This window comes from Drosophila tropicalis, unplaced genomic scaffold (genome assembly GCF_018151085.1).
Source record: "Drosophila tropicalis isolate 14030-0801.00 unplaced genomic scaffold, ASM1815108v1 contig_593, whole genome shotgun sequence".
Taxonomy (NCBI): Eukaryota; Metazoa; Arthropoda; class Insecta; order Diptera; family Drosophilidae; genus Drosophila; species Drosophila tropicalis.
In genome coordinates, this window is record NW_027173070.1 from 13,381,206 (window position 1) to 13,400,302 (window position 19,097).

General features: G+C 37.3%; 9 protein-coding genes and 1 long non-coding RNA gene across 14 annotated transcripts; 7 read left to right on the forward strand and 3 right to left on the reverse strand.

Moving 5' to 3' along the window:
* Nucleotides 1-104: 104 nt before the first annotated feature.
* On the reverse strand, nucleotides 105-1,301 carry LOC137578047 (uncharacterized). The gene is made up of 2 exons (XR_011032532.1): nucleotides 1,203-1,301; nucleotides 105-1,113 (listed from the first exon to the last, which is right to left on the reverse strand). It is a non-coding gene; the product is annotated as an uncharacterized lncRNA (long non-coding RNA).
* On the forward strand, nucleotides 109-658 carry LOC137578045 (uncharacterized). Its single transcript, XM_068291693.1, has 2 exons — nucleotides 109-258; nucleotides 310-658. Exons 1-2 carry the CDS (start codon nucleotides 243-245, stop codon nucleotides 576-578), a joined length of 285 nt encoding a protein of 94 aa, XP_068147794.1. The 5' UTR covers nucleotides 109-242; the 3' UTR covers nucleotides 579-658.
* dare (NADPH:adrenodoxin oxidoreductase, mitochondrial) lies at nucleotides 764-2,833 on the forward strand. 2 transcript variants are annotated; one of them, XM_068291684.1, is made up of 4 exons: nucleotides 764-993; nucleotides 1,416-1,788; nucleotides 1,857-2,028; nucleotides 2,093-2,253. In XM_068291684.1, the coding sequence occupies exons 1-4, from the start codon at nucleotides 797-799 to the stop codon at nucleotides 2,116-2,118; spliced, it is 768 nt and encodes a 255-aa protein (XP_068147785.1). In that variant the 5' UTR covers nucleotides 764-796; the 3' UTR covers nucleotides 2,119-2,253. The 2 variants fall into 2 exon arrangements, with proteins under 2 accessions (XP_068147785.1, XP_068147784.1); XM_068291683.1 differs by having other exon boundaries at nucleotides 774-993; nucleotides 2,079-2,833.
* Nucleotides 2,731-4,012, forward strand: LOC137578041 (CIMIP2 protein GA14893). The gene is made up of 3 exons (XM_068291687.1): nucleotides 2,731-2,883; nucleotides 2,940-3,357; nucleotides 3,415-4,012. Exons 1-3 carry the CDS (start codon nucleotides 2,843-2,845, stop codon nucleotides 3,928-3,930), a joined length of 975 nt encoding a protein of 324 aa, XP_068147788.1. The 5' UTR covers nucleotides 2,731-2,842; the 3' UTR covers nucleotides 3,931-4,012.
* A 299-nt stretch (nucleotides 4,013-4,311) lies between these two features.
* On the forward strand, nucleotides 4,312-9,472 carry Fbl6 (F-box and leucine-rich repeat protein 6). Of its 4 annotated transcripts, none has more exons than XM_068289786.1 (8): nucleotides 4,312-4,327; nucleotides 5,137-6,169; nucleotides 6,234-6,614; nucleotides 6,681-6,821; nucleotides 6,880-7,047; nucleotides 7,108-7,340; nucleotides 7,408-7,542; nucleotides 7,604-8,870. In XM_068289786.1, exons 2-8 carry the CDS (start codon nucleotides 5,171-5,173, stop codon nucleotides 7,830-7,832), a joined length of 2,286 nt encoding a protein of 761 aa, XP_068145887.1. In that variant the 5' UTR covers nucleotides 4,312-4,327; nucleotides 5,137-5,170; the 3' UTR covers nucleotides 7,833-8,870. The 4 variants fall into 4 exon arrangements, with proteins under 4 accessions (XP_068145887.1, XP_068145884.1, XP_068145886.1 ...); XM_068289783.1 differs by lacking the exon at nucleotides 4,312-4,327 and adding an exon at nucleotides 4,341-4,565 and having other exon boundaries at nucleotides 7,604-9,472; XM_068289785.1 differs by lacking the exon at nucleotides 4,312-4,327 and adding an exon at nucleotides 4,608-4,741.
* A 270-nt stretch (nucleotides 9,473-9,742) lies between these two features.
* LOC137576567 (uncharacterized) lies at nucleotides 9,743-10,482 on the reverse strand. The gene has a single exon (XM_068289787.1). It carries the CDS (start codon nucleotides 10,301-10,303, stop codon nucleotides 9,851-9,853), a length of 453 nt encoding a protein of 150 aa, XP_068145888.1. The 5' UTR covers nucleotides 10,304-10,482; the 3' UTR covers nucleotides 9,743-9,850.
* A 487-nt stretch (nucleotides 10,483-10,969) lies between these two features.
* Nucleotides 10,970-14,502, forward strand: LOC137576809 (WD repeat-containing protein 48 homolog). The gene is made up of 8 exons (XM_068290116.1): nucleotides 10,970-11,272; nucleotides 11,345-11,564; nucleotides 11,635-12,632; nucleotides 12,689-12,793; nucleotides 12,858-12,997; nucleotides 13,070-13,265; nucleotides 13,328-13,540; nucleotides 13,600-14,502. Exons 1-8 carry the CDS (start codon nucleotides 11,231-11,233, stop codon nucleotides 13,711-13,713), a joined length of 2,028 nt encoding a protein of 675 aa, XP_068146217.1. The 5' UTR covers nucleotides 10,970-11,230; the 3' UTR covers nucleotides 13,714-14,502.
* A 162-nt stretch (nucleotides 14,503-14,664) lies between these two features.
* Vhl (von Hippel-Lindau) lies at nucleotides 14,665-15,778 on the reverse strand. The gene is made up of 2 exons (XM_068290347.1): nucleotides 15,488-15,778; nucleotides 14,665-15,422 (listed from the first exon to the last, which is right to left on the reverse strand). Exons 1-2 carry the CDS (start codon nucleotides 15,633-15,635, stop codon nucleotides 14,980-14,982), a joined length of 591 nt encoding a protein of 196 aa, XP_068146448.1. The 5' UTR covers nucleotides 15,636-15,778; the 3' UTR covers nucleotides 14,665-14,979.
* Nucleotides 15,779-16,039: 261 nt separating this feature from the next.
* On the forward strand, nucleotides 16,040-16,833 carry LOC137577397 (trafficking protein particle complex subunit 2-like protein). Its single transcript, XM_068290851.1, has 5 exons — nucleotides 16,040-16,139; nucleotides 16,196-16,365; nucleotides 16,424-16,511; nucleotides 16,577-16,656; nucleotides 16,732-16,833. The coding sequence occupies exons 1-5, from the start codon at nucleotides 16,107-16,109 to the stop codon at nucleotides 16,775-16,777; spliced, it is 417 nt and encodes a 138-aa protein (XP_068146952.1). The 5' UTR covers nucleotides 16,040-16,106; the 3' UTR covers nucleotides 16,778-16,833.
* Nucleotides 16,834-18,476: 1,643 nt separating this feature from the next.
* On the forward strand, nucleotides 18,477-18,930 carry Cpr47Eg (Cuticular protein 47Eg). Its single transcript, XM_068291807.1, has 2 exons — nucleotides 18,477-18,488; nucleotides 18,583-18,930. The coding sequence occupies exons 1-2, from the start codon at nucleotides 18,477-18,479 to the stop codon at nucleotides 18,928-18,930; spliced, it is 360 nt and encodes a 119-aa protein (XP_068147908.1).
* Nucleotides 18,931-19,097: the final 167 nt, after the last annotated feature.

A 19,097-nucleotide genomic window follows, 5' to 3' on the forward strand; every position in this document is an offset into this window, starting at 1 on the left:
TCATCATCCACATCCACAAGCAGGACTTGTTGCTGCCCCTTGCTCCGTGAGGCGTTGCCATGACAAATAAATAAATCATGAACGTTTTATCGAAGCGTTTGCCGTCAGTTTTTAGTTTTTATATTTGCTATTTATAGTTGAACCTCAAGGCAAGAAGGTTTATTGTTTCCTTGTTATTATTATTTGTTTTGTTCTTGGTGTAGCTTAAGCAACAAGCTAACTAACAAGCCATAGTGTTAACCATGTCATACTCAAGTCGTAAGTAATGTGTCATCGCCCCATCAAATGTTAATTCAATTTTCATATTAGGGTATGGCTTTGAATTCCATTTGCCCGACGACGGTTGGTGTTTTCCCAAGGATGACATGCATTTCCGTCGGAGCACGGAATGGGTACCATTGGAGAGTGCAGGTGTGGGTCGTTCGTTTGCCAATACGAATGCCGTGATTTATCCACGTGTCATTGGCATGCTTCCGCGTTACGGCGGTCATGTGCCGGGAGAGATATTTAAAGTGGGCACTACATATGGGCGTTCGACAATTGATGCTAAACGTTGGTTGGCCCTGCACCGTGATTAGCCTAAATAAATTGCTCAATAATTATAGAAAGATGTACACTAAATTAATAAACTGTTGAATTGTTAAACCATTATTCAAAATGCGCGCTTAAGATTGGGCAAGAGTTTAAATCTAAACCTATCGATAACTTGAAACTATAAACCTATCGATAACTCTTAACTATTAACGTATCGATAACGCTTAACTTTTAACATAAACAAAACAACTGTTTTTTAGTTATGTTGCAAAAACTGTTGCATTTGACAAGTAGGCGCGCTGGGCGTGGCTTTAGTTCTACAGCGTTACAAGGCGAAAGGATATGCATAGTGGGAGCTGGACCAGCTGGTTTCTATGCTGCACAATTGCTGCTCAAACAGTTGGAAAACTGCCGGGTGGATATTGTGGAAAAACTGCCAGTACCCTTCGGTCTAGTGCGGTAAGGATTAATGATGATGATAAGGACATGACGATGATGGAGTTATCTATGAAGTCCTCGTGGCATTGCCAAGGCCCAGAATTGGTCCAAAAATTGAGCGGAAAATGCCATTGAAATAATCTGTAAAGGGAATCCATTAATTTCACCATTTAGCCAAACAATTGAGCAATATAGAGAAAGTTATCTATGACGTCAGGAAAATAGCTTACCCCCCACTTGATTGAGATTCCACATGGGCGAGATAGTGGCCAGGCATGCACAGCAACAGCAGGCCACTAGGATCACAAACTGCATTAGCCACATCTTGGCGAGAACTGTTTGACTAGGCTCATCTTGCACTAACTTATATCTTTTCAAATTCATTATGAATCACTGCCCATGCACTAATGACTTTCATCATTATGCAAATTTTGGAATTCCAGTTTTGGCGTCGCACCCGATCATCCGGAGGTCAAGAATGTTATCAACACATTCACCAAAACCGCTGAACATCCGCGTCTACGATTCTTTGGCAATGTCAGTCTTGGCAAGGACATCTCGTTAAGTGAGCTAAGAGAACGCTATCATGCCGTACTTCTAACCTATGGCGCTGATCAGGATCGTCAACTGGAGGTAGCTAATGAGGAGCAAGCCCATGTGATATCAGCTAGGAAATTTGTGGCCTGGTATAATGGTTTGCCGGGTGCTGAAAACTTGCAACCCGATTTAAGTGGTCGTGATGTGACCATTGTGGGGCAGGGTAATGTGGCTGTAGATGTGGCACGTATGCTTCTCAGTCCCATTGATAGATTGAAGGTTTGTTTCGAAAGTGTTTACCACAAATTGAGTTAGTTTGTTTAATTGTTTTTAATTAATTTTCTAAGGTCACTGATACCACAGAATACGCCTTGGAGGCTCTCTCACGCAGTCAAGTGGAGCGTGTACATTTGGTGGGCAGGAGAGGACCTCTACAGGCAGCGTTTACCATTAAAGAGCTGCGCGAGATGCTAAAGTTGCCCAATGTCAAAACCCAATGGCGCATCCAAGACTTTGAAGGTAAGTTAAACCATCTTTGCTTACGGAAATTCAAATTAGCTCTCATTCAGGCATTGCTGCACAGCTGGAAAAGTTACCACGACCACGTAAACGTCTTACCGAACTGATGCTCAAGAGCCTAGAGGAACAGAAAGGACCTTCGGTCCAAGAGAAACACTTTCTGCCAGTTTTTCTAAGGGCACCCAAACAAATAGAAAAGTCCGAAATGGAATTCTCTATAACCGAACTGCAGCAGAATTCCGCTGTGGCCACCGATCAAACGGAACGTCTTCCTGCCCATTTGATTCTACGCAGCATTGGCTATAAATCCAGTCAGGCGGATAAAGATATCAATTTCGATGATCGTCGTGGGCATGTGAAAAACATAGAAGGCCGAGTCTTAAAGAGTAATGGATCCGATGAAGTCGATGCAGGTCTCTATGTGGCTGGTTGGTTGGGCACCGGACCCACTGGTGTCATATTGACTACCATGAATACAGCCTTTGCAGTGGCCAAAACAATCAGTGAGGATATCAAAAACCAAACATTTGACACTAAATCAATTAAACCTGGTCTTCAAGTGGATCAATTGCCGCAAACAGTAACTTGGAAACACTGGCAACGCATCGATAGCCACGAACAGAAACTGGGTCAGCCCAAGGGAAAGCCGAGGGAGAAAATTGTTAGTATTGATGAAATGTTAAAGGTGGCGGGCATCTAGAATTCATTTGTTACCATTTTGTTATATATATTTTTATACAAATTGCTTTGTTAAATTAAGTACAAAAAGTTATTCAAATAGAAAAAACTTTTGTTACACCCAAAATTTGCAGTTATGGATAATATTATAACGCCCCAACCGCATCTTATACCAGGGTGAGTGCGAAAACTGGGAATCATGCAAATTACAATGATTCCACCTTACACCTTAGCTATACCGGCCATTGTACCGAAAATCGTGATCGTGTGGGTCGAACTTATGGCAAGCAGACGCATAAGCTTCTCATTGATCCCTGCATCTATCATGCTCCGGAGCTGATTGTACCGCCAATAAATGTCAAGCAAGGCGTAAATAAAGATTTTCCCACCAAGAATGAGTTGAAGATATTGCATGAACGTGAGCAATTGGTGGATGCCGTGTATAAGCATCCCATTATACCTGGTTATGCTGGATTTGTGCCAAATATGGCCAAACAGATGGGTAAACGCTATGTAGCCGCCGCATCAGCCGGTGTGGCACAGCACGAGACTCTGATGGAGCTCTATCGGTGCGAGAGGCGAACTCTCAGACACCGAGATCTACTGGAAAGTGGCAAAGGTCTATTCGAGCATAAGCTAAATGAGCGTTTGGTATGTTAATCTCAGAATTCTTTGCATTTTCGCTACTTTCAATACTTTTTGCCTTAGCTGCCTCAAACGAATTACCGGGCTCCTCTGATTCCCGTCACGGGACGCAGTAAAGGCATGCCGCAGGAGTCATGTCCACCCACAACTGAAAAGTTGCGTTATAGCAAATTTACCACGCCTCATTTCCTTGAGGACGACGACGAGGATAAATTCATAATTAACTCCTATGCCGCCCATATACCAATGACAGCCACACGTTTTGGCGAATCCAACAAAGTTCTGACACGTCGAGCCCTCTGCAGTTTCTCGGACTTTATGTACAAGCGAAAGCGGGACCAATGGTGTTGTGGCCAGGATTTGAGTGGTCCAACTGTCAATTGCCCGCCAGTGGGACATTTCTTGATCTATCACAATGATTCAGGCATGAGTCCCGGCTACGCTGGACACGTTCCTGGGGCCATGTATAAATATGGACGTACCTATGGCCGGACCACTTTCGATGCTAAGCGTTGGTTGTGCCTTCACAAGGAACTGGATGTTCTGCCGGAAGTTGCTCATTTGGACTATGAATATTAATATCTAAATTTGTATTGTTTCTTTTAAGTAAAGTAAGTGGTCAATTGTAACGGTCGGCAGCTCTAAGTGAGAGATTCAAAAATTGCGAGAAGTTTGTATGTGAATATTTTTTTTCGGTAGTTCTTCGCCTAAGCTTCTCAAACTCAACACATCTTAAGGTATATGCATTTCACTTCAAGTGACGATTAATAATCTAAATACTGCAAATTATTTTTAAAAAATTTTAATTTTTAACGGGGAGAGGTTGAAATCTAGCTGTTTTTGGTTTCTGGTATTTTCTAGCTGAAAATTTTTACCTTATAAAGGTATTTTTCACTATACTGGGATTTCGTTGTACCTTATACTGGGATATATTTACCACTTATACCACTGTTTTTGTTTGCGTCGTTCGTTAGTCGTGGGTTATTGTTATTAAATATTTATTGAGAAATCTGAAAATTGTTATCAATGCCTTGAATAACCAATAAATAGTGCTCCTGTGCTTGGGCCATGATGTGAAAAGATATAGTTTTGCTTAGCGAAAAGCCGAAAAAATTCCGTGAACGCCAAACGCAAAAAAAAATATCTTGAACAATTCAAATATCAGTTATAGCCGAGCTCTTCGCACTCGCTTTTAAAAGCATAACAAACTGACGGTGAGAGAGCGAGATGCATAGAGAAAGATTTGTTGTGTACCTACACCTCCGCTCTCAAGTGCTGAGTGCACGCCGATTATGATTATAAGGCACCCTACATAAAAAAGTCTGTGGGCAGGTTAATGCGATTAGTGGCCAACAAAACAGCAAAATATCAAAAAGAAATTAATTCTTAGGTTGTGAAAATATCATATCAAATAATGAATTAATTTGTGAGCAGTCTTAGCTTATATATGTGTAAATGTTATATTTATTAAACTGTGCTCGTGCTTTGGCTAAGAGTACAGAGTAATACCAAGTCGTTACGATTCGCTTAAAATTTAAGTAAAAGCGGACAAACGAATAAAAATAAAAACAAAAAAACACATATGTACATGTATGTGTGTGTACGTGAGCATAAATGTGTTTGTAAATTGTTGTTGTGGCAAGTGAGATTTGAGCGAGAGAGAAAGAGAGAATTGAAAGAGAATAATGAAAATGAAAAACCGCCAAAATGGGTTGCAGTTTGCATCGATTTATCCGATCGGAAAATAACGGATTTTTTTGTTACCTTTGCTTACACATTTTACAGGTTTGAAATATAGCGGGAGAAAAATTAGTTTGCAATGAGCGACGAAACAGGCATAGAGGAAATGGAAATCGGAAAGATGTCACCCAATGATAATGATTCCATCAATCAGGATGAACCGGCTACTGAGACTTCTGTGCAGGCACAGGTCAAGGAGTCGATAGCGGAGGGAGAGGCAAATCCGGAAGGAGAGCGGGAGGCAGAGAAACCACAAAATGTGGTTGATATCAATACGCTAACGCCATCGACCCCTTCACAGACACCGCCACAGGAAACAACATCGGCAACAACAACTACACCAAATCTAACTGTAGTGCCGGAGAATATATTATCGCCCCCAAAGTCAGAGACCCAAACAGATGAGACAAATACGGCCACTTCTACATCATGTTCGCCAGCTTCAGAAGGTCAAAGATCACCTGCAGTAGGATTAGGAGCTGGAGATGGTGGTGGGGGTGGAGGTGAAGCTGTACAGATGCCACCAAAACAAGCACAAGAGGAGCAGCAGCAAAAGCAGGATTCTGCCATCATCAATGGCTCCATACCAAAGTCCGGTAGCAACAATAACAACAACAACAACAATAATAATAATAGCACCAGCAAAAAAACAAATAAATCGGCCACCACCACATCGACATCCTCCTCATCGTCATCAACCACTACACAATCACCACGAGCATCTCGAACACGTAAACCCAAAGCCCTGCCCATGTATGAAAGCGAAATAAGTGACAACAAAATGGGCATAAAATTGTGCATTAAAAAATCAGAGACAACATCAGGCGGAGATGGTTCACCAGGTGTAACACCTCCAGTTGCTGTTCAACTATCGCCAAGTGCTTCAAAACCAGCAAGGAAGCGATCACGCAAAGTCAAGACCCAGGATGGCGATGCGACCGATTACGAGCCACGTAAAAAGAAAGGTCAAGGAGGAGGAAGTGCTGGTGGCACAGCTGGCGAGTCAACAGAAGTGAAGACCGAGCCCATACAGCAAAGTGAATGGGCCCAAGGACTACCGGAGGAAGTGCTATATAGGGTAAGTTTTATCACTATTACAAAAATGCTCAAATACTCTAATAAACTGCATATTTTACTTTTAGATATTTGAATATGTTGTGGATAGAGAGGGTTGCCTACCCACCTTGTTCCGTTTGGGCAGAGTCTGCTCTCTGTGGCGTCAAGTCTCGCTAAGATCCACCCTATGGCGATCAATGGATTTAACCACATGCATTAAAGAGAAATATCGCACGGAATTGAAATTGAAATGGTTTGTCGATAACCGTTGCTCTTCGTGTACCGATTTAAATGTATCCAATTGGAAAATAACCGACATTAATTGCTTCCTTACAAAATTATCTTCCGGCTGCCCAAATTTAACGGGCATCACTTTATCTGGTTGGAAGAATTTTACTTCAGATCACTTGGCATTTCTAGTAGATAATATGCAGAAACTACAACGATTGGACCTAAGCTCAATTAATGTAATTAATCAAGACAATAACTCTATGAACGTCAGAATTAATCCACTTTTTTTTTTAATTTTTTAGGTGGAAATGAATGCTAGCAAAAGTGCTGTAGGTGTCAATTCCCTATGCAGTGCTTTACAGACTATGGGCAGTCGTTTGACTCATCTTTATTTGGCTCACAATCGTTTGGCTGGCATACCACAAATTGTGGCAATACTTTCCGTAAGACATTTTGCCATTTTGAAAAGATCAACAACTTCAATTCTTTGATTTCTTTTAGACCCACTGTCCAAATCTAATGCTATTGGATCTCTCGAATGTGACCACACAGGCAACATCGCATGGTGTTTTGCATATTGAGAAGCTGCAGCATGGCTGCCAGAAACTTAAAGTTCTACGAGTGACCAATTCACATATAACACCAAGTACAGCCAGCATGCAGGAGATTGTAAGTAACGATGGAGATATATATTGAATTGAGAGATCACAAATATATCTCTATTTTCAGATGGATTCGCCTGGTTTTCCCAATCTTGAAGAACTTTCAGTAGCTGCCCTAACCGATGAATCGCGCATTATCAGCGATGATCATTTGCAGCGCATATTAAAGAGCAGCTCCAAGCTAAAGCTATTGGATGTTCGTAATTGCACCAGGTTAACGCATGAGAGTTTAATACGTTTGCCAGCTTGGGATATTAAGCATTTATTTCTATCCGGCTGCTCGGTTACCAGAGATATGGGGTTAGTCAAAAATAAAAAATAATAATAATTTAAAACTTATCTATAACTTTCCGCCATTTGTTTTCAGATCGGGCCTTGAACTCATTGCCTCGAAATGGGCTCATAGTCTTATTGAGTTGGATTTGGCCTGGGCAAATGTTCAACAACCTTTGGATAATGCCCTTAGAGCCTTGGCTGAAAAGGGAAGCGAATCGCCTATGGCGTAAGTGTTTTGGTTCACAACTAATTGATAATTTATTAATGTTTAATTTTATTTTTTTTAGTCACTTAAATCTCTGCGGTTCCTCGGTATCGGATGAGGCAGTCAAGGATATTCTCATCAATTGCATAAACATGAGTTCAATCAATTTGGCCTCATGTCGCGGTCTGCCGCGTGGTGTTAAACGTTTAATGCAGGGTCCACAGGAGCTACATGAACTACGTGAAGTTCTGGGTGTCCAATTAAAAGACAGAGGTGGTAGCGCCAGCAGCGGAAGTGATAGCAAAAACTAAAACCAGTTAGTCATATATACAAGCAAACACACACAAGTCGGTTTCTTTTCAGTTAGTTGTTGTTTGAGCGCTACTAGGGGGGCGGGGGTGGACCTTCTCGCATCTTTAACTGTAATTAAATTGTTGCAAGTTTTATTCTAAACAAAAACAAAAACAAAAAACAATTACCAATAACCGTCAAAGAAACGTAAATACAGATTTATGTTGCTAATTATATATGTATATCAACAATTTCCATAAGAGAATTGAGGTCACATATATGCAGCTATTTTTTCTTTCCTAATCCTCAACTTTGTGCTTCCCAATTTCCTCCGCCCTCTCCCTAAATTTTCCTATTATATAGATTTAAAATGTCGATACACGATATGAATAATTTGTACCTTCCTTTATTTTGATCACGAATATCTGAAATCGTCCAAGTTTTCATTGATTTTGTGGATCTTGATAAACAATTAGTCAACAAAGATTAACTAAAATTCTTGGCAGCTATAATCCGCAGTTTAAGTCATATTTTTTTTCTCCCTTTAATAAAATTGGAGCCCAATATATTTTGACCTTTGTGTTAAGTAAAAAGTATACCTATCCGATCTGGAATCGACTCTTTCTATATTGTATAGTAATTGACGATTTTTCATTTTCTGTATCTAGAAATATAAACCAAAACTAATTTAATAAATTAAGTTTAGCATTAGAAAATCTCATGTACAAGAGATCAAGATCTCTCTCCCTATATAACTATCAACTGCATATACAATATTTGTGACCTCAATATTTTGTATATACCTTCGAAAAAAGGAGGTAATACAATATTATCTCTATCTCTCTCTCTCTAACTCTCCATGTAGACGTTGCAATATCATTTTTCGTTGCATCTTCCAATAGATTTGCTTAATTTTTTGTTTATCTAGGTCGTAAGAAATTTGTAAGTATATTTGTATGCATACAGAAAGCATATTGAAGTATAAATTAGTTTAGTCAACTGGCAAATGCGCACCAATTTGTAAATGCAATATATACATAATTCTATTATACCATAAATATATATTTTTTTTTTTTTTACAAAATTACAATCGATATAAGTTGATTCGAATTTTTGGCATTCACAATAATAAAAACAAAAGCAAATAAAAAGAAGTGGTATAAGAACAATTGCAATTCAATTATATATATATACACAAATACGGATATATGTATATTTTTTTTATACTGAATTTCATTGTTAGTTAAGCGTGTTTTGTAAAGTTTAGTAGATAAGCTTAACACAAAAAAAAAAAAGAAAAGAAAAAACTACAATTTATTAAACAAAAACATAAATTACCTTTATTTACATAATAACAAATGAAAATCAGAACAACAACAAAAGTAGTCGTCAATTCAAAGTTTTATTGAAAACGCGCTAAGAAAATTGCATAATAATTAATAATAATAATAAATACTGTAAATATTGGCGCTTTGTCTTAACACACACAAAAAAAGAAAAAGAAAACAAGAATCAAGAAATTATAATAATATAAACACAACAAATAAAAACAAAACAAATTAAGTATAAATTTAAAAACAATTGAATTGTTAAGCATTATTAGCAAATAAGAAAAATGGCAATTAAAGGTCTATATATTTCATTTGATTTAAACACAAAATGAATATTGTTTTTCTTCCAGCTGTTTTGGAACTTCAGTCCCAATCGAAACCGAAAAAGCTGATGGAGTCCTCATCTTGGCGGATATTTTGAACTTTGCAGTACTTACCTCTACTTAATTTAAAAATAAAAATTCTTTTCCAATAAAAAGAAGGGGCAATTCCAAAGGTTATAAAGGGTCATTGACCCTTTCTTTGAATAGAAACATCCATAACGGTAAATTGAACAACTTTGTTGATAACATACATATGTATAAATAAATGTAAACGAATTGTTCACAGTGTTGGGACTAAATAATTTTATTCAAAAATTTTGTTGCATTTTACACATCATCACACTAGCCACAGGCTAACTACATATCTCACTTGCCGTGCAGGCTTCACTTTGATTGCAGCTTGTCAATGTCCTGAATATAATCGGTTCCCAATTTGACTACGGCTGCTCCTGTTACTACACCAGCTACTGTGGCCAACAATGCATTATCCTTGGGCAGGGCAGATTTGATGAGAGCCCATCCCAATACCGAGCCCATGCTGAACAGTGTGCCTCCCAGTAAGGCGTAGGCTCCACGCTTCTTTTCCTCTACATTCTTTAAATGAGGACGTCCATAAATATAAAAGGCGGTGCCGACCACAGCAGAGATGAGAAAAACATTTGTTAAATCCTTTTTGGGTATAATTTTGGGCACTATCTGAGGATTCATCACATTCACGGATAAAGCTCCATAGCTGACCAGACCGTGCAACGGTATATAATAGTTGAAGATATTCTCCTTTGTGAACGGTTTCAAGCCGACTTTATCGCAAATGCTGCAATTTGTTGCTGTGGCCATATTTTATTTGTGTTTTATGCGAAAAATGCAATATTCCAGACTGGTATCTTCTTTTGTTATGTAAAAAAAATCTAAAACAGTGCTGCCAAACTGTTTTGCAAAATGGAAGCCGGCTGTAATTATCGCTAGTGTCTCATATGTTGCGATTAACTTCGGGTGTTTTTATTTGCATTTATGGAACAACTTATTATATGTATATAAACTAACTAAATGACAAATGTTTCTATGCTTATATACATTATACATTTTTAATTCTTATTTACTTAAGCTACTTGAATTTAAAATAGTTTAAAGTGCGAGAATTCGGTATCAAACGAAAGATTTACATTTTACAAGTACAACCTCAGTTCGCACTTACCACTTGATACCACTTTTTTAATAATAATTTTTAAAACAAAGTTAAAATTTTTAGCTGGAAAAGCACAGTTCTGGCTGAACTGTAGCTACCAATTTTCAAATCAGTGTAGCAGCCGAATTTTTTCAATAAAATTTATCAATTTTAACAAAGTTCAATATTTTACATTAATGGGTATTTTAAACCACTCGATTGCTGAAATAATTTTTAAATTGAAATTCATTTAAATTATTAGAATAATGCATAAATCGGCTAAACGAGCATCAACGACAGAGAGCCGGCAAATAGAGCAGTGATAACCGGGTGGCAATACCATTCTTACAGAACAGTGAGAGCGAAAGAGCGAGCGTGTGTGAGGTGAGAGAGCGAATGTTAGTTTTTGGCTGGAAATTCTAGAGATTTGCAATTTCACCAAAGGAAAAGTTAAATTGGTCAAAAAAAAGCACAGAAAATAAAAATATTAAATGCAGTTCTGCACATACACAAGAGCAGAGGATTGAAGATTGCACAATCAGGTGACAAAAAGGGAAGGATTTGGATTTGCGGGGAGCAAGGGCTGTCGAGAAAACGTCATGTTGACGCACAAAACTTGTCAAGCAAGGAAAAAAATGCAGGTAAAGTCAAATCCCTTCGCACTTTCGCTTTGCGGTGCGATTCGATTCCTAATCTCTATGCTCCATACATAGGTTTCCTTCGTGATTCGCGATTCGGAAGAAAAGCAACATCGAAATGGTGTGAATGCCCTCCAATTGGATGCCAATAATGGGAAATTATATTCAGCCGGGCGAGATGCCATTATTCGTGTGTGGAATACACGCTCCGAAAATCAGGAAAAGTATATACAATCCATGGAGCATCACAATGACTGGGTCAACGATATTGTCCTTTGCTGCAATGGCAGAAATCGTAAGAAACCATTCACGACCAATTCATTATTTAGTTTATTCCACCTGTTCTTTTTATCCATTTCCATTAGTGATAAGCGCAAGCTGTGATACCACAGTGAAAGTGTGGAATGCCCATAAAGGTTTCTGCATGTCGACACTGCGCACTCATCGCGATTATGTCCAGGCTCTGGCCTATGCCAAAGATCGCGAACAAGTGGCCAGTGCTGGTTTGGATAAGGCCATATTTTTGTGGGATGTAAATACGCTTACTGCACTAACGGCCAGCAATAATACGGTGACCACATCTAGTCTAACTGGATCTAAAGACTCCATATATAGCCTGGCCATGAATCCATCCGGTACGGTCATTGTTAGTGGTTCGACAGAGAATATATTAAGAATATGGGATCCTCGGACATGTATGCGCAGCATGAAACTGAGAGGACACACAGAGAATGTACGCTGTTTGGTTGTGTCGCCCGATGGCCATCAAGTAGTAAGCGGCAGCTCGGACGGCACCATCAAGGTATGGAATTTGGGCCAACAGCGTTGCATACAAACCATCCATGTGCATAAGGAGGGCGTTTGGTCACTGCTAATGAGTGAGAATTTCCAATATATAATATCAGGGAGTAGGGATCGAAATATTATAGTGACAGAAATGCGTAATCCCAGCAACAAAATGCTCGTATGTGAAGAGAAGGCTCCCGTTTTGAGCCTTGGCTATAATATCGACAAAACTGGAGTGTGGGCCACCACTTGGAATTCCGATATTCGTTGCTGGAAGTTACCTATGTACGATAGAGCCAGCTTGACATCAAGTGGTGGCATGGATGCCCATTGGGCGATGGCTAATGGTACAGAATTGGCATGTATTAAGGGTGGCGCTGCCATCAAGGAGTGCACCGTGCTTAATGATAAGCGTTATATTGTCACCAAGGATTCGCAAGATCAAGTGTCTGTCTATGATGTCCTTAGAGTGGTGAAAAAAGAAGATCTCGGTACCGTCGACTACGAGGAGGAAGTCAAGAAACGACAAAAACAAGTTTATATACCAAATTGGTTTACGGTAGATCTAAAAACTGGCGTAAGTTAAATGAGATATGAAAAAGGATTGTAATTATTGATTTGGTTTTTATTCAGATGCCCACCATTGTCCTGGGTCAGGAGGAGGTAGATTGCTTTGCCGCCTGGGTATCTATAGAAGCCGGTTTGCCAGAATGTGTCGATCCCACCACTGAAATTAAGGTATTTAAAGAGTTTTTGTCTGACTATTTGTTGAACAACTTGAATTATCTTTCTTTTCTTTTAGATCAATTATGGCAAATTGTTATTAGATGCCTTACTCGAGTATTGGACACCACCACATAGCATTCCACCCAATGAATTGGAACCAGATATGCATGGCAATGGTTATTTTCAAGTGCCCAAACATACGCCAGTGATTTTTAGGTAGGTTTGCTTTGAAGTTTTACCCAAAATGCGAAATCTATAAATATTTGCATTTTTTTTTCAAAATTCCAGCGAAGTGGGAGGACGCACTGTATGTCGACTTTTGGTACGCGATGCTGCAGGTGATAGCGAAAGTACTTTGCTCCATGAAACAGCCCCACAATGGGTTACGGACGTGGTGATTGAAAAGAATATACCGAAATTTTTGAAAATACCCTTCTTCCTGCAACCACATCCACAAATGACCAAACCCGAACGAACCAAAAAGGTTAGTAAAAAGCTAAAAGCTTAAATCCAAATGGAAATGATAACTTTATTTATTTCCCGTAGGATCGACTTGTGGCCAATGAGTTTATCCAGTGTCGTAAGGTGTGCGAACATGTATTAGAAAAAGTTCTTAATGCCGAGACAACGCCAAGTGGTGGCGGTGGTGCCGGCGGAGGAAATGTCCAAAATTCCCTGCAGAATAGCCAAAGTGATGCCAATTCAGAGGGTTCTCAACTGCCAGCCGAAGAACGTATTGAACTGTGGTGCAACGATGTGGTAGGTCTTTCCAAAAACATATAAAGTTACTTTAATAATTTTGCGAAATTTGTTTTTAGGTCGTAGATCCCAATATGGATTTGCGTACAGTTCGACATTTTATATGGAAACAATCGACTGATTTAACATTTCAATACAAAACCAAGCAGAACTTTAATTACGATGGTAAATGAACTTTTGTCGGGGCAGAGAAGAAATTTGGCCTATACCTCCTCATTGGTCTCATGTGATTTACTTGCTTCCCCCTCACACACACACACATACAGACATTCACAACCACACACGCTTACACACTTAGCACCACTTTAAACGGATACTATCAATGTTACAAATCTGTTAGTTTAAGCAAATTCAGCAATATCTATGCCGTTATTCTTAATTTTCTCTCGCTCGTACTACAAATAATTTGTTTAATGTTTTTTTCTTCTTTTTTTGTGTGTATTGTTGATCTTCTTTTTTGATAACTTTTCATTTTTAAAATTTTTTATTTTTCACTTAAATTAAATTCACACATATCTCTTTATTCCATAACTCGCTTACTTTCTTTTTTCCTCTCTCTCTCTCTCGCTAGCTATCTATATTATCTGTCAGACTTATCAGAGATTAGGCTTGCATTTTACAAAACATATAATTAATAGATACACACACATACATATAGATATATGTGTATACATATAACTATAACAAATCAACTGCAGACATACCATTATATTATTGGGGGTTATCAATATTTCTTTTTCCGTTTGTTTGCATCTCTAGGCATAAACACAGTTCTCGTTTACTTAGATTCATATTGCATTAAATTTACAAATATATATATATATATCCTAATTATAAGTAAATCTGTTAAAACGAAAAGAAAAAAAAAAACACAATGCAATTGTAGAAAGCCAATTTGTACATAAGAGAAAAATCCTAATAATAAAATAAAAGAAAACAAATAAATCAAAATTATAACACTGTGCAACATGTTTCATTTTGGATTTAGCATCATTAAATGAAATGAGGAGATATATTTAATAATTTTTATCCAATGGCATTCGAAATTTTCAATAAAAAATATATGTATGAAGTCTTGCCCTTTAAGAATAATTTTGTAAAATATAATTTTAATATTGCATTTTATAGGTCTAAATAGATTTCATTAAATATATGTATTTTTTTTTTTTTAAGTCTTTGCTAGAATATGTAATGAAAACTAATTGTTCCAAAATCCTTATTGATCAAGAGCAATTTCCATTTGGTAAGAAATGGAAAATGTTGCATAGCGTACTATAAATATAAAATGCAACTTATTTCAATATTTTGGAATTCAAGCTTGGCTTTTCATTCCTTACACTTAAATTTAAATATATATATATATAATATAGAACCAGAAAACCTAATAACTAAACCAAAAACCTTTGTCGCCTTTCTCTACATCTAGTTTTTGTACCGATTTATCTTCTAATGCCCATAATGTGTGTACGGCGACTTCCAGCCTGTCTGGAGTACGCCTCAATGGCCATAATAATGCTTAACATTTGTTCCTTAAGGGTAGCAGGTATGGGATAATTTTGTATAGTTTCCCTTGGGGCGTCACTGGTGCGGACGAGCCAACGTACAATCAACCACAAACAATTCTCCTTCAACGTTCTTACGGGGAATTGAATTAGCACTTGGCTACGCACATCACACAATTGATCCGGTTGCTGAGGATTCTTGGGCACACGAATGCGCACTGGATTAAAGAGCCGCTTGGACCGCACATGCATACGTTCACCACTATAGTAATCCCTAAAGAACCAGCTATGTGTACTGAATGTATTGACGCGTACCTCCTCATTTGGCTTTAAGGTCAAGTACATATTCTCCGTATCCCTATCACATTTCCAGTAAAGATCTATTAAGAAGCAACAAGTGTGAATATACAATTCGATCAAAGGAATACCACCAACTTATAGTTACCTATTGTCCGATTTGTTTGATTTACAAACAGCACGTAAACCTCCACCAAATCAGCTGGCGGCTGCTGATGAGCTTGGCCCCAATTGTTGTTGTTGTTGTTGTTGTGATTATGGCGATCATTGTTGTTGCGAGCAATCTGCAGGGACATGTCGAGCAGAGTGCTTAGCCTATCTGCAATGGCCAGGATATCCAGAATTTTGCTTTTTTTCGTTTGATTTCTTGGCACCAACGCAATATTTGTGTGTAGCCGATGTTTCTGTTGTTTTTGTTGTTGTTGTTTTTTTAGCTTGAAAGCAAAAAAGTATGTATGCCTTGCCTATCGGAGAAGTGAACCATCACCAGATAACAGTTCCTAGAGACGAACCAAGTTCCCTCAAAACAGTTACTCCTACTATATACAGACCTACACATTGGGATTAAACAATCTTAAGTGAATTGTAAAGGGAATTGTACTAAAACCTGATTACAAAAAGTTAAGTGAATCAAATTATTCTGCTCTTCCTTGTAAATCACATCACTAACACTGCTACTCTGTCACTTGGGTATCACTAATCGATATCCAATAGCAAACAGCTGTTCGGTTGTTGATTGTTTTGCTAAATAAAAACAAATAGCAAAAATGGCTTTTTGCATTGCGGTAATAGGAAAAGATGTAAGTAATACAGTTTTTGCATTGCTCTCTTCTCTAACAATTTATTTGTTTTATAGAACGCGCCCCTTTATCTGGCCACCTCTGATATGGAGCAGGAGCTTCAGCTGCAGTACCATGTCCACGCCGCCTTGGATGTCGTTGAAGAGAAGTGTTTACTTGGCAAAGGAGCACCAGAATCAAAAGAACTCTATTTGGGTCTTCTCTCCTCTACAGAAAATCACAAAATGTATGCCAGCAATTATATTTATCATTTAATTTTATTTAACTTTACATGGTAATTTCAGTTATGGCTTTGTGACTAATTCCCGGGTAAAATTCATTGTGGTCATTGATTCTACGAATGTGGCATTAAGGGAGAACGAAGTCAGAGCTGTATGTAACATATATCTAATACGTATCTCTCAATCCTTGTTGATTTCTATATATATATTTTATAGATCTTTCGTAATCTTCAAGTGCTTTATACAGATGCTGTTTGTAATCCTTTTTATATACCTGGAGAATCATTAACATCCAAGTGAGTTTTATAACAGAATGACAAATTATCACTTATTATGATTTATCAAATTTATTTTATCTCTTAATTTTATAGGAAATTTGATCGTTCAGTACAAAAATTAATGAATGGCAATGTTTAGATTATAATATAAAGTAATTCCTATATTAAAATAAATAAATTTAAAATTAAACACTATTTTCTTTGAGTTTCATACTGTTATATTTGAGATTCATGAAAAGAGCTTAAACTTGGCTAACCACAATGGATTCTGGATACAAATTTCTATTACTCCACCGACTTCTTTTGTTTTTGTGGCAAAAAATACGTTTGTTTATCTCAAAAATCTCTTTAGAATTATGCCAATCACTGCCCCTTGGCCAAAACTTAATAGTTTGCTAAGCGAACAAAAAAAAAATCAAAAAATATATTTATAAAATGTTAATTTAAACTGTCAAAAATCGAAAACTGGCTATTCTTGCTAATATTGTTGTACTATTAAGCTAACGATGTGTTATGCCACTCAGTTTGTCAATAAAAATAAAATTCCATAATAAATTTGAATATGCGCAATATTTGATAGAGTTGATAAAAATCGAAAGTTTGAGTCATTAAAAAAACATAAAGATGTTCTTCAATTTCTCAAATGCAGCATCATTTTTTAGTGACCCAAATAAATATGAAACAAATTTCATATAATTGTCAATTTATAAATCACCTAAAGGACTTAATATGATTTCTTTTTGGACAGGGAAATAAATAGGTTGTAAGGACCTACTATAATCAAAAATCGAAGGAATGAACCTTAGAATTGACTTCTCTCTAAACTCTAATCAAGACTAGTTCTAATGATCTACGATATTTGTGAATCGTCAATTACAATCAAAAGTATGAACCTAAGATATGACTTTTCCCTAAATAAGTTCTAAGTTAAATCTAAATTATAATTGAAAGAATGAACCGTATATATGACTTCTCTCTAAACAGAAATTAAGACTAGTTTTAAGGATCTAAGATACTTAAAAGTCAAAGAAATGAACCTTAGATATGAATTTTCCTATGGGCAGGAAGTTGTAAGGACCAACGATATTTGTGAAAATATAAAATGAAATTACAACTCAAAGAATGAACCTTAGATATGACCTCTCTCTGAGCAGATCTAAGGATTAGTTCTAAGGACCTACGATAACCAATTTCATAGCCTTGCCCCTTTACTAAATGCTAATGCTAGAATATTATTACATATATTATTATTAAATTTATTGAATTATCAAATACTTGTAAGTAATGTCAAGGTCGAATGGTGTCTGCATGCTCCCTGAAATATATTTAAAATACATGCTAACAACAAATATGACAACCGGTTCTGGTAAACATCAAATGACTACCAAAAAAAAAATAAAAAAATAACAGACAAATGAAACAAAAATATGTATGCAAATTTCTGTTGTATACGTATATTGATAAAAAAAAAAAAATACTACTATAATTAATTAAAGCCTTTAGCTCTACGTATGTTTTTTTTTTTTGAAGAATATGCATATGCTTAAAACTAGACATGGTTATCTCTGTATCTCTCTCTCTCTCTCTATCTCTAGAGACAAGAGACAAGTTGGGGGATGGCTTCCGCTTGGTTGGGTCTTTGATTTTTGTTCATTTTCAAATATACAGCGTGAATTTTTCAACTATAATGAGATCGTATGAGATAAATTATCATTTGTGTGCATAGTTAATGAGGAAAAAAAAGAAGCCAAAATCGAAACGAAAACCTATATAAAATGATCCAAGTTGACGGTTTAAAGCATCAGTAAGTCTTCGATAGTCTTCTAGCACACTTCAATATGAAAATCATTGTAAGTAATCATCACATAGGATAATAGTCCTGGAAATATACACATACATACATACATAGATACTTACCCCTATATCCCTTTTTGAATCCAACAGATTGCCCTCACTTGCCTTTTGGCTTTGGCGTATGCCAACGAGGATGCCGGCGTCCTTCGCAATGATGCCGAAGTTAATGTCGATAGTTTCAAATATGGCTGGGAATTGGATAACAGCGCCAAGGTTGAGCAGGAGGGAGTTCTGCATGGTGAAGAATTGAAAGTAAACGGTATCCATAGCTGGAACTCTCCCGAAGGTGTCCCCGTCTCTATCCAATATGTTGCTGATGGAAATGGTTTCAAAGTGGTGTCGGCCAACCCACCACTGCCCACACCACCACCAATCCCAGAGGCAATCCAAAGATCTCTGGAATGGATTGCTGCCCATCCACCACCACCTGAGCATTAAATTCGAGTTAAAAATGTTACCAAATAGTTCAAAATAAAATCCGAGAAAATAAATGCATTGAATTTGTTAAATTCTGTTCCTCTTTTTTTCTTCATTTACCCAGGTCAAGATTATAAAATAAATATTCATTAATATAATTAGCAAAAAAAAACAAAAACAAAAAACAA

Coding starts and splice junctions, on each gene's coding strand:
- dare (XM_068291683.1), top strand. CDS start 797: ATGTTGCAAAAACTGTTGCATTTGACAAGTAGGCGCGCTGGGCGTGGC. Junction 994..1,415: donor GTACCCTTCGGTCTAGTGCG/GTAAGGATTAAT, acceptor TTGGAATTCCAG/TTTTGGCGTCGCACCCGATC. Junction 1,789..1,856: donor GTCCCATTGATAGATTGAAG/GTTTGTTTCGAA, acceptor TAATTTTCTAAG/GTCACTGATACCACAGAATA.
- LOC137578041 (XM_068291687.1), top strand. CDS start 2,843: ATGGATAATATTATAACGCCCCAACCGCATCTTATACCAGG. Junction 2,884..2,939: donor CAACCGCATCTTATACCAGG/GTGAGTGCGAAA, acceptor CTTACACCTTAG/CTATACCGGCCATTGTACCG. Junction 3,358..3,414: donor ATAAGCTAAATGAGCGTTTG/GTATGTTAATCT, acceptor TTTTTGCCTTAG/CTGCCTCAAACGAATTACCG.
- Fbl6 (XM_068289786.1), top strand. CDS start 5,171: ATGAGCGACGAAACAGGCATAGAGGAAATGGAAATCGGAAAGATGTCA. Junction 6,615..6,680: donor TGGACCTAAGCTCAATTAAT/GTAATTAATCAA, acceptor TTAATTTTTTAG/GTGGAAATGAATGCTAGCAA. Junction 7,048..7,107: donor CAGCCAGCATGCAGGAGATT/GTAAGTAACGAT, acceptor CTCTATTTTCAG/ATGGATTCGCCTGGTTTTCC.
- LOC137576567 (XM_068289787.1), bottom strand. CDS start 10,303: ATGGCCACAGCAACAAATTGCAGCATTTGCGATAAAGTCGGCTTGAAA.
- LOC137576809 (XM_068290116.1), top strand. CDS start 11,231: ATGTTGACGCACAAAACTTGTCAAGCAAGGAAAAAAATGCAG. Junction 11,565..11,634: donor TTGCTGCAATGGCAGAAATC/GTAAGAAACCAT, acceptor CATTTCCATTAG/TGATAAGCGCAAGCTGTGAT. Junction 12,633..12,688: donor CGGTAGATCTAAAAACTGGC/GTAAGTTAAATG, acceptor GTTTTTATTCAG/ATGCCCACCATTGTCCTGGG.
- Vhl (XM_068290347.1), bottom strand. CDS start 15,635: ATGTCCCTGCAGATTGCTCGCAACAACAATGATCGCCATAATCACAAC. Junction 15,423..15,487: donor TCAAACAAATCGGACAATAG/GTAACTATAAGT, acceptor GCTTCTTAATAG/ATCTTTACTGGAAATGTGAT.
- LOC137577397 (XM_068290851.1), top strand. CDS start 16,107: ATGGCTTTTTGCATTGCGGTAATAGGAAAAGAT. Junction 16,366..16,423: donor TCTACAGAAAATCACAAAAT/GTATGCCAGCAA, acceptor TGGTAATTTCAG/TTATGGCTTTGTGACTAATT. Junction 16,512..16,576: donor GGGAGAACGAAGTCAGAGCT/GTATGTAACATA, acceptor TATATTTTATAG/ATCTTTCGTAATCTTCAAGT.